Source organism: Aedes albopictus, chromosome 3 (genome assembly GCF_035046485.1).
Source record: "Aedes albopictus strain Foshan chromosome 3, AalbF5, whole genome shotgun sequence".
NCBI lineage: Eukaryota > Metazoa > Arthropoda > Insecta > Diptera > Culicidae > Aedes > Aedes albopictus.
The window spans coordinates 242,421,065-242,433,974 of record NC_085138.1 but is presented as its reverse complement, the minus strand read 5'-3'; the positions used below and the strand labels follow the sequence as shown (position 1 = coordinate 242,433,974).

The 12,910-nt window shown below is 36.4% G+C and overlaps 1 protein-coding gene across 3 annotated transcripts in view; it reads right to left on the bottom strand.

The window, feature by feature from the left end:
• LOC109412631 (phospholipid-transporting ATPase ABCA1) overlaps positions 1-12,564 on the bottom strand; it is a 34,311-nt gene extending 21,747 nt beyond the window's left edge. The window contains exons 1-3 of one of the 3 annotated variants that reach the window (XM_029868552.2): positions 12,453-12,564; positions 11,896-12,186; positions 10,583-11,820 (exon numbers count right to left, since the gene is read on the bottom strand). In XM_029868552.2, coding sequence (XP_029724412.1) covers positions 10,583-11,820; positions 11,896-12,161 — 1,504 coding nt within the window. In that variant the 5' untranslated portion in view covers positions 12,162-12,186; positions 12,453-12,564. Of the gene's footprint in view, positions 1-10,582; positions 11,821-11,895; positions 12,187-12,443 lie in introns of all 3 variants that reach the window. The other 2 variants (XM_029868551.2, XM_062859861.1) reach the window with 2 other exon arrangements.
• Positions 12,565-12,910: the final 346 nt, after the last annotated feature.

Below are 12,910 nucleotides of genomic sequence, written 5' to 3'. Positions count from 1 at the left end.
AGTAGACTTCAGGTTGCTCCAGTAACTGCGGTTGATTATGCAGCGTTACTCAATATAACAGATATGGATACTGTTACGAGTGTAGACCTGATGTCCTGACCTCTAAGGTAGTTTGGCTGACCTGAAATATCCCTGTGGTGTCTCTAAATGACACTTGAGATTTCAAGAGCTTCGCGAATCCCAGCAGGTTATGCAATATTATTATTTATGGCAAAACACAAAGTTATTCTTGTAGATGTACATGACTTCATTATAGAACAGTTTGGACGAACCTGAATGTCCCAAAGGGTTGTAATAAAAAAAATAGACTTCAGATTGGTCCAGTCACCACGGATAAATATGCAACGTTACTCAGTATAACAGATATGGCTGTTGTTACTAGTGTAGACCTGAAGTCCTGAACTCCAATATAGTTTGGCTGTCCTGGAATATCCTTGTAGTGTCTCTGAATGACATTTGAGATTTCAAGAGCTCCGCGGACCCTAGCAGATTATACAATACTATTATATATGGTGAAAACACATAAAATTATTCTTGTAGATTTGAAGGACTTTATTATAGAACAATTTGGACGACCCTAGATGTCCCAAAGGTTCAAAATAAGCTAGTAGACTTCAGATTGTTCCAGTAACTGCAGTTGATTATGCAGCGTTTTTCAGTATAACAGATATGGATACTGTTACGAGTGTAAACCTGAAGTCCTGAACTCCAAGGTAGTTTGGCTGACCCGGAATATCCCTATAGTGTCTATAAATGACATAGTAGATGTCAAGAGCTTCACGGATCTCAGTAGGTTATGCAATGCTATTAATTGTGGCGAAAATACATAAAATTATTCTTGTAGATTTGAAGGACTTCACTATAGGACAGTTTGGAACACCTGGAACATCCCAGAATATTTTTTTTTTTTATTCCTGTTCGGGTTTGTCACTGCGACCAGTTTTTAGATCTATTGTGACATTACCCGTATCCTTAGTGTAGTGCATGTCGCATTACTCAATTGCCATTGAGGGGCAATAAAGTATCGATTTTGATACAGTTTTTGTTTTGTTTTCTTAGAAAACAAAACAAGAGTACTGATATTGGCCATGCATCGGAAACCTAGCATCACCCTTGTTTTACTGCTAAATTCTCCCCAGTAGGACCCGGGTTTTAACATTAGCAGCAATATCATTCCAATAATGGAACATGTGTTCAGCAATAAGGATTCTAGTATGTTCCTTGCGTACTAGCACTTTTCAGTCTTCGAAGAGTTAGTACATACATGGATCCCTAACCCAATTTGATTTCCTTTGCATTGAGTTTAGCCTCATATGGTGAGGTTTTTAACTATATGCAAAGTAAAGTTGGTAAACTTAGTTTTATTCAAAGACTGGAAGTCATCACAACACCAGAAGCAAGGACTAAATACTATAATACCTTTAATTACCAGAACACATACAGGGGATAGACAAAATGATCGGGACAGGCAAAATTTTCACTTTCCAAAAAATGTTCAACTAGCTGTAACTTTTCGAAAAGTGCATCAAATATTCTCAAATTTTTACTGTATGTTCTTCAACTAGTTGTGTATCAGTGGACAAAATTTGGAAAAGATCGGACAATTCTTCACGAAGTTATAAAGATTTTTGAAAAAGATAAAATTTTCCGATAGCCAACTTTGAGCTGTTATATCACCGGATTCAATGAACCGATTGCAATGAAATTTTGACCATTCATGACTTATATACTGAACTCTGGGAAACATTCAACTTAACTTGAAATTTTTAACAAGCGAAAAAGTTATAGCGGTTTTATTTTTTTTCACGATTTTTTAGTAAAATGGTCTATTTTCAATATGCATCCCATTACTTTTTCAATTTATTGGCGGCTATGTTGTTACTTTCCTTCAAAACGCATTTATATATAAGTCAATTAGAAGGAAACTAAATGAACTATAATTTGCATCTTGAATTTTGAAACAATGTTGATGTTTTGGATAATTTGGTGTTTTTTTTAGAAAAATAATCTAATCGTTATAACTTTCTTCCGTGTTAAGAATATTAAGTTAAGTCAATGGTTTTTCATAGCTCATTATATAAGTCATAAATGGACAAAATTTCATTGCATGCGGTTCATTGAATCCGGAAATATAACAGCTCAAAGTTGGCTATCGGATAATTTTACCTTTTTCAAAAATCTTTATAACTTCGTGAAGAATTGTCCGATCTTTTCCAAATTTCGTCCACTAATACACAACTAGTTGAAGAACTTATAGTAAAAATTTGAAAATATTTGATGCACTTTTCGAAAAGTTACAGCTAATTGAACATTTTTTGAAAAGTGAAAATTTTGCCTGTCCCGATCATTTTGTCTATCCCCTGTAATCCAAAATTGAAAAATAGGACGACACTAGATTTCGGTTTGGTAGATCTATCACCGCAACGCAACCCAAAAAGGCGATCTACCCACGCTACGGGCTCCGTTAAAGATCGAGCATCTTTTAAACCCCCTCAACCATTCATCCCTCAGCACGGGTCGCCTGACACCTTGGATTGGGGTTACCTGTTTGGTGGACTTTTACCCCCGGAACAGGTGGTCCGTAGTGCTATTCTAAGCCGGCAGCTACACGGGCAGAATATAAAATACCTTTTGATATTCTTGATAAAGGCTAAATGGATACATATACACCAAACCCACATCCAAATTCAGCTTTTAGAACAACTGGTATGTCAATTATTTCGTTTGTGCAATTTTCATGGTGTTCAGGATGTTCTAGGTAACCAATGAAGCCCCAAATACAAATATCCTTATTTTTCCCTAATAGAGAACTCAATTTTTTACAACTTTGCCGAAGACAGTATTCTTTTTTATCGAATGGGTGAGTTTATACAGTCGTTTCTATGTTGGGGTCATAGATGACCCCTTCGGCTCCAAAGGGTTAAACTAGAAGCATAAAAGCGACCGTTTGAACGACATGAATCAGTGCTTGAAATCGAGTGAATATGAATGGTACGATCAGTCATTAGCGCCAACCACCACTACGAACGAACACGCACAGGGAGCAAAGAGAAACCGAACCAACCGCGACCACCATTCCTCATCAGTCGGTTGGCTGGTGAAGCATATTGACTGGTAACGATTATTTCTCACTTGCTGCTGTGAGGCTGAAGATGCGTAAATGATTCAGTGGATTTATGTTTTGCTCAAAACTTGTAAAAATCAATTTGTCCATAAGAGAATGATGGACGTGACTATTATAATCGATTTAATTAAAGTTTATGTCATTTGCACTGTAATAACGAGATAAAAATAAAGTATATTCATTGCCGTATACACCGGCGAAGAGAGAGATTCAGAGAGCCGCACGGCGCTGAATCGTCGTTCCTCACTCTCACTCATATTTTTTTATTGCTCCCGCTCCCACTTGCTTCAGAAGCATGTTAGCCAATGAAGGCATATTGCTACCGCTTTGGGTTGAAAAGCGCCGGTCAAAGAAGAGCAAATTTTGATTCGTCTGAGGTAAAACGCTTGAATTTTCAAGCGCTGAAGATATTTAAAGAAATAAAGTTTTCTGTAGCAAAAAGATAGGGGGACAAACAAATTTACACTGAGTTGATGATTCCATTCAGAGGATCAAATACGATAAGACAGCTGAGGATTTTTTTTTATTACCGAACACTTTGGGCCCAAGGGTCTCCGATTTTCATGAAAATTTCACCAGTGCTTGAGGTCGTAGATATATGATCATATATGGCATTCAAAAAAAAACCATAGTGGACTATTTTTCCGGAAAACGCTAGATAAAAATTTACGATTTTTCGAAATTTTGTAAAACACCCCAAACTTCAAAAAACCATATCTCGGAAACTATGCATCGTAGAACAAACTTTTTTAGTGAAATCGACGCCAAATAACCTCAGCAATCCAGTAAAAATAAACTGAGAAAAAAAATTCTCAGAAAATTTTTCACCATAGAGAAAACACGTCTAAAAATTCTGATAAAAGTACCGTCTGTATCATAAATTACGTACCGTAAAATGGGGTGTTAAGGGATTCATCTTCACACACTTCTTTGAAAAATCGCCAAACCGTATAAAAATTGATTTACTTATTCAAAATTCGCTTCAAATGTGTGTTGGAAATAAAGGCATAAGGATTACCACTCATGAAAATACGTTTTAACTGGACACTAGACATCAAAAATAGAACGGCCTTGCTTTTTCTTAATTTCGCTACCATTGAAACATTCATTTGTGAGGTCAGAAATATTATTAGGAAAAATATGTGAGTACTCGTAAGGTGATCTACAACTCATTTCAAACGAAACTAAGGTAAAATATTTGATCTAACTACGATGGTTTTCGAACACCGACATTTTTTGTGAAAAAAGTCTAGTTTCATAAACTGGTGGGGTGTTAAGGGATGAAATTTCTCATATAACTTTTTTATTTATATCATGAAGTTTTGAGGTGATTGATTCATTGTGTAGGAGTTACTATTCTGAATGACGTATTACGGATTTCATTTTGGGTCATAGACATCCCAACAGTTGCTATGGATGATAAATTCAACTAATACAATGAAGGCCTTAAAAAATGTTTGATTGATAATCATATAATTAGAAAATTTTCCAAAGGCTTAAACATAATGCCGCAGTAGTCCCCTCTTTACAGAAGTTTGTGTTCTTTAGGTGTTTTGTTATGTTTTAACGAAGGCGTATTTTTCAGAATAGCTTTTCTGTCTGTTTTCTTATTTAAATATTATTAATGATTGGTGCTAAAACGTGACAGCTTTTTGAAAATGTGAAATATGCTCACTTGTTCCATATATTATGCAAACCAGACTGTCACTAACTCTTGCAAAAGAAAGTATTTATGAAGATGACTCATGGCTACTAAAATATCTCAGAATCTAAAATACGACCTATCAGCGAGTAGAAATATCAGCATTGAATACACAGCTTACACCATGGGCCATCTAATGATGCTTGCATATAAAACATTTCAATATAAATGAGTTTTTAAGTGAACAAAAAACTATAAATACATATCCTTAGCACAGACAAACAGACGTAACACATTGAACGATTTTCATGGAAATCCATCGCCCAGTTCACACTACCATCACCTGGTGGAAAAGTTGCACAAATCACTGTGTTGTGCAATATCGTCCACAGAAGGCGCTAGTGTGAAACGTCAAACGCATAGAAAGACGATGCGCGCGCCTCTGGTTGTGAAAGCCACAACTATGAAAATTTAAAATGATCGTTAAAAGCATGGTCGATGGAAATTTCGCAAGTGTTACGTCTGTTTGTCTGTGTCCTTAGTTTACAACCTGTTGGTCAGTCTGAACTATTCAATTTGGTTACGCTAAATAGTAACTGTGAATAATGTGTTTGTTAAAAATTGAAGCCACTCAGGTACAATTGACGGTATTTTTTCAGATTTTGAGGCTTTAACAAAAAAAACATATAGGTATACAAGTAGATGACAATGAAAAGGTCCCTGCACCTTCAGGACTATGATAATCTTTTTCGGTGGTGTTCAAGAAATATTACAGTCACAGTTTACAATTAATCAATTTTTATCTTTCCTTGAAATATAAGAACTTTTACATTCATTACCTTAAATTCCTTAACACCCCATTTTCATATTTTCCAAAAAATCGCACATTTTCTTAAATATCTTGAATTTCTCCAAAAAATCGTCAAATTTTGTAATCTATATGCGTAGCAGGCACCAAGACAATGATCGGACTGCTTTTTCTGAAAGTTTCAAGAAGGAGAACCCATAAATTAATGGGGACGATTTTTTTTCCGTCCCTTAACACCCCATTTTACGGTACGACAAAATTTTTCTAAGCGCAAAAACTAATGTTCTTCCTTTCGTTTTTTGACGCCAAAATGGAATATCTTTCCGTTTTAGAGATAATAGCCGAAAAACCAACGGCCAGTCGCTATATGAGCCTCTGCACAAATCTGGCGTACTGCTCACTCCCACAGAAAATTTGAAAACAGTTCGCACAGTAAAAGTCAAATGTGACTTTTACTGTGCGCGGTGTTTTCAAATTTTCTGTGGGAGTGAGCGGGACAGGGCAAATTCGTACAGAGGCTCATTTTCAAAGGAAGCCATCTACAACAGCGGCCGTTCACTTATTTGCTTTGCAACGAGCAAATGACATACGCTAATAGTCTATTTTATGAGGCTAGTCAAACGACAGAAGTACGCGCTCTGATGTTTACGTTTTCAATCATCAGCCGGTTGATGATGGTTAAGGTGAATATATAACGAAGCCACACCTCAAATTTTCAAGGGTACAAATCTGAGGATCCAAAAGACGGATTGCGCTGAAAAGTTGATCGATTGGTGACCCGCTGGTGGTGACAAATCGATCAACTTTTCAGCGTAATCCGTCTTTTGGATCTTCAGATTTGTGCTTTTGAAAATTCGAAGAGTGGACTTCGTTATATATTCACCTTAATGATTGCGCGCAAGTCAAGTGTAGTTTTTGAAACTGGCTAAAACCATAATTAGACATTTTTATTTAATTTTTTTTCGCAAGTTAACGAGTCAATCGCAACGAAAAAAATACCTGATCAATTATCGAGTTTTATATTGCTTCTACGACAGCTTTTGAGCCTATTTTGGCTCAAATTTCTCATATCTCAAATTTATCGAACAAGTACCTTTTAAAAAATTACACGATATTCCAGCAAAACAAACGTACGTGGAATTCTGTCAGTTGACGCCGCTGCTGCGATCAGCTGTTCTGAAACGTCTCGTAAAATGGCTTATTGCAACGTAACTTTGACACCAACGTGCATTGGAGTGCGCTGACAGCACATACAGGGGATGGCCAAAATGTTTGGGATAGGCAACTTTTTTTCTCTCACCAAAACTTTTCATAGAGTGCATTAAAAAATCTCAAATTTTGACTGTTTGTCAACCTGTTATATGTGCATCATTGGTACAAATTTGGGCTCGATTGAGTAATCTTTCACAAAGTTAGAACCGTTCGGGTAAAACACTATTCTTTAGACAACTCATTTTTGAGCTGTCATATCTCGGAAACCTGTGAACCGAATTGAATGAAATTTTGAAATTTTTAAAACACTAACAATATACAAATGCTTCACAAACTATTAAAGCATAGATACTTTTTGAACGTTGAAAAAAGTTATCATGGATTGACACTTTTTGGATTTCTTACGAAAAACTGTCATTTTTTTACGTCTTTGTCAATAAATTTTAGTGTTGATGTCCAAAGATTTTCCACTTCTGTTCACAAGTTATCTTTAATCAGATATATTAGAGCCTATTTAGATTAACGGAAGAACACATTTAGTAATTTTTGTATGGTATTGTAAATTTGATTTATTTTCCTCTATATGGGTAAAAATTTCAAACTGGTGTAACTTAATTCGCCGTAAGAAAATATTACATTTTATAACGTTGTATTAAGTATCAATATATTGTTGATAAACGTTAAAAAAAATCATTAAATTCGGTTCACTGGTTTCCGAGATATGACAGCTCAAAAATGAGTTGTCTAAAAATAGTGTTTTACCCGAACGGCTCTAACATCGCGAAAAATAATTCAATCGAGCCCATATTTTTACCAATGATGCACATATAACAGGGTGATAAACAGTAAAAATTTGAGATTTTTTGATGCACTCCAAGAAAAGTTACAGCATGTTACATTTTTTTGTGGGAGAAAAAAGTTGCCTATCCCAAACAATTTGGCCACCCCCTGTAGCTAGATCATATTTATTTTTTTTTTTTAAAGACACGGACACGTTCAATGCTCCCAGTGAGCTTTTCGCTCTTTGAAGGAAGCACGACACTAGACAACGGACTAGCATGCAACGCCCAGTGGCACAGCCGAAAACTTTTCCTGACAGCTGCGGCGGGAATCGAACCCGCGCTCCTCAGCACGATGCGACTAAGAGCTTGGTGACCCTAGCCGCACGACCACGGAGCCACACAATATATATCAGTCGAACTCTCTTAAGTACCGTTAACCATGGCCTCAATCCGTATCTGTCCTTCGACTGGAAGGCTGTGCATTACAGGATGGATTCTCCGGGAAACTCATTAGACTGAACATCATTTAGGGGAAACTTTTACAAAAACATGTGTATGTAAACTTAACCCAAAGTTGCCAAATTTTCTAAAAAATGAATATAAACTTACGGTAGTGTCGCTGGAAATTGGGTCGACCAAATTTTATGATGAGAGCGGTAATATAACCTATTTTCTATTAGCTTTCAACTGCTTTTTACCGAACTTGGCTAAAAAATCTAGGAAAAAAGTTATTAAGTAAATTAACTCTTGATGTCATCGACCAAAAGTTTGGGGTCACCCCTCAATATGATGTATCAGCCAAAAGTTTGGGGTAACCTTCGTAAAACATGGCAAAGTGATTTGCTGATATCTTCGTCATCGTTCAATTTTAATTCTTTATGGCTCATTTCAAAGATAATCAACTAAATTTACGTTTGTAGTCTTTAATTTAACGTTTTCAACGATTTTTAAATATAAAAATGTTATGTGAAGTTAACACATTTCACAACATTTCAAAAAATGAAGCAATTTTACATTAAGTTTTTGTATGTAAATTTTAACAAATACCGTGAGGTCGCCATTCACCGCTCATTTAACGGCATTTTCGTAAAGTATATGACATTAAAAATCGACGTTTGCAAATATTGCACTTTAATTTACGTAAACAACTCAACAATATTGTTGTTATTATAGGAAAAAAAATATAAAACGATTGTAAATATGTTTACAACCGAAAAAATAAAAATTCAAATGTGTTATCTCTTGGCTCCTCGCTCATGCATCCATTCACCGCTCACTGGATTTATTTTTCATGGAATCACAGAAACTATTAATTTATAAAAACAAAATACCTTTTATTTATCAAAGTATTGATGATTCATGACGTTCAGTTCATCCTGTTTCGTCAAAATGGAACCTTTAACGGGTTTAATCTATTGGATATTTCTTCTGCTGTTTGCCCTGAACAGTTCCCATGTTGTCCTGCAGCGCAGTGTGAGAAATATTTTTAAGAACGTGATTTCAGGTACACCCATATAAAAACTTGATGAAATGAAAGTTTTTTGATGTGCCAGCATGTTACATTCACTTTTGTTACGATACTTTACTAACATTTGATCATTTTTGTATGATTGACCCAAAATGAGCGGTGAATGGGGCATGAGCGGTGAATGGCGACCTCACGGTATGTGTGGTTCAATGTCTATGCAGTAAGTATCATTCATTATGTTTCAAATAAGCCAAGAAGAATTGAATTGAATGAAAGATGACAATGATATCAACAAATTACTGTTCCATGTTTTACGATAAGTTAGTTACCCCAAACTTTTGGCCGATACACGGTGTCAAAATTTTGATTATTATCGAACTTTCATGTACCTCGGATTTTTCTTCATAGAATGTTAGAACTTCGGCTATAATTTATAAATGCAAAATTTGAAAATATTCTATCGGGGAAAATTTGATTTAAATGAGTTTTTAGCTATTTTCCATACTAAAAATCAAAAATTACTATTTTAGCCCAAAAAACGTTGAGTGTAGAATTAGCAACTAGTTAAAATACACATAAATAAAAACAAAAAAAAAAAAACAAAAAACGTCCCATACAAATTATATGGAAAAATTTTCGCCGATGAAATATTTTCTAGTTTTCCAATTATGAATATATAGCCCAAATACTAATCATTTTCGAAGAAAAATCCGAGGTACATGAATGTTCGATAATAATCGAAATTTTGACACCGCGCGATACATCATTTTGAGGGGTGACCCCAAACTTTTGGTCGATGACATCAAGAGTTAATTTACCTAATAACTTTTTTCCTATATTTTTTAGCCAAGTTCTGTAAAAAGTAGTTGAAAGCTAATAGAAAATAGATTACCGCTCTCATCTTAGAATTTGGTCGACCCAATTTCCAGCGACACTGCCGTAAGTTTATATTCATTTTTTTGAAAATTTGTCAACTTTGAATTAAGTTGACATACAAATATTTTTTGTAAAAGTTTCCCCTAAATGATGTTCAAAGTATCCTTGACTTATTATATCTTGAATGAGAACTGGGGTTTTGAATTCGGACACAAATTGGCGGAGATATGGGCCTAAAAAAATGACATGTTTTTGAGGGGGTGTCCCCAAACTTTTGATCGGGAGTGTACGTCACGTGTATCATGGTCGGGCTTTTACACAATGCGTTTTACTGATTTCGTCTTATTTATACAACAAATAGTAGTACATGGAATACTCTTGGGCGCGCTAGTGTAAAACACAGGATGTGAAAACATTTTCCCAAACCATCACTGGTTTGAATATTAAAGATTTTATATTTTTTTTCACATTTCACTAGAAATGGGTTGTATTTGAAGCTGTTGGGTTTATATTTTTATCGCAATCAATTGATGAAATATCTCCGTTTGAAGGTTAGTTCAAAATTACCGCACGCACCCTGCACACTAAAAATATTTATCAGCTCACAGAGTTCAAAAATGCTAGCTAGAGTAGTTCAACATATACCCTTCCAAATTTGATATGTACTCACCTTTTATCGGAGATTCTCCCATCCAAAACCTCTTTGAGAACGGAAAATACCAAGGCTGCGCCAACCCAAAGTCTCCAGGAAACACTTGCTCGATATACAACGCAATCAACAAATATATGATAGCATCCACCAGTAGCATTAACATTATCATGCCGAGATTGATGTCATCGACGTCACTATCGTGGAATAAAGTTGACCACTGCATCCCTTCGGTGGTTCCTTCATATACTCCAATCAACCGCAAACCGAAGCCAATGGCCGTATTCAACAGAAGCGATGCCGCTAGTTTGTCTGATGTTGTAAGACTCCCATAATCCTGATCCATAACAGCAAACGGAGCAAAGGCCAAAAACCATATTATTGCTGCTACAGCTCCTCCAGAGTTTGCCCTCGAAAACAATGTACTCAGCATGAAGGAGAACGTGATAATTGCGATTCCATAGATAAAGAAAAACAACCATATCACACCCCAGTCTGAGTGCGTGAGTACGGAAACGTCCGGGGTACGGTACCAGGGCACTTTTAGGAACAACACTACCAACGATATCGATATGACGATGAAAAACAAACACTTTACGAACCAAGAACACCACAGAATCCAGTTGCTCAGTCCCATTATCTTCATAGCTTCTTTGATTTGTTTCTCCTTTTCAAAAATTATTGACTTCACTATACTGATACACGGATAGATAAATGCCAGCATCACTGAGATTGGCAAGAACGTGGTCAAACTGGACGGGAAGTTATCGTCCATAAACGGTGGATAAGGAAACCGTTGCACTATCACATCTGGTACTTCTTCGTTTAACACTTTCACTTTGTCCGCAAACGATTTGAATATGAAATGCTGGATGCTAAGAAATCCTTCTCTGAAATAGCCCGGACTAGGTCCTCCATCGTCGTACGCGTAGAACCGAGCGCCTCCATCGGGTCTTGACGAGAAGCGCGAATGAGTGCGCCATGTGTGAGTTATCCCAAACTGCGCCCGAAGCTCACCGGGAAATCGAAGCGTGTAGTTTAGTTTTTGTGGAAGGGTAGTCTGTTCTGCATACCGTTCGTCGAATTGAACTCCAACGAAAGAATTTGTGGCCATGAGGAAGTATTGCATTTCGTTAGATGTAGAAAAGGATTCTAAACTCAATCCAGTCCACTCCGCCACAGGCTGCATCAACTCATGAAGAAATGTCGTGTTCGGTGTGTATGCTATTACAGGTGCAAAGGGAACCACTAGGTTGTTCCTGTATCAGATGAACAAAAAAATGAGTCATTACCAACCGAATCGTTATCGCTTGGGAAAATCACCATGTGCTAACCTTATTCCAGTAAAGTTGGTTACATCCAATGGATCATATATCGATTCGTAAGACTTGATCTTCACTTCTGTTAGGCTTCGAAGGCCTACCAGAAGAAGCATAAAAAATGGAGGAATGAATATCTCCATCAAGGAAGATACCTTGCTCCTCCAGTGGAGCAGAAAGTTCTTCCATAGTAATAATATGAATTTAGCACCGTTCGTGGTTCCTGCTGCTTGAGTAAGGACATTAGCGGTGGATGGTCCTTGAGCAGTGATGACGGCCATTTATTGGCAACTCACACTTTTCAGCCTGCAAAATGCGAACAAAACCTTGATTTTGAAAATGCAAACGGAATCTCGGACAACTCGTATCGCGGTGGATTTTTTTTATCAGTTTAATCTGTCTACACATAGATAAGTTCTAATTAAATTTCACAACATTAACACGTCATTTATCTATTTTAATCAAATTTAATCATTTAAAATTATTTTATTTACAATACTTGTGTAAAAATTGTTGCAAATATAGGATTGCTTTGTACTGTAGAAAACTAAAAATGCTAATACTTAAATTACTTGAATTAACGATGCCAGTCCGTATTTCTGGAGTTCCTTCGCACAACTGAATCGCAAAACCGATTTCGATCCGAAATAAGAGCCTACCACTACAGGTTCCATCCGTGTATCGATAAACTGATAAAACTACGTATCGATAAACAAGATAACAATAGCATATCAATTATCGATAAACGTAATCGCACGTGAACCACAAAACAGCGGAAGTGCCAGCATGCGAATACATATGAACAGTTAGCATAACTCAAGCGAATTTGATAACACAGGTAGGTTAGGTTGAAACAGCTGTTATCGCAATCTACAGATTGCGCGTATGAATCAATCAAGACTCCCATCTAAATCACATTAGCGTAGGCCTATGAAACGAAAAGGATTCACCGTTATGTGTCCACCACTAATTTGATGAATCATTGGTGACATTGAGCACTTGAACTTGAATGGACCAAACAAATATGATA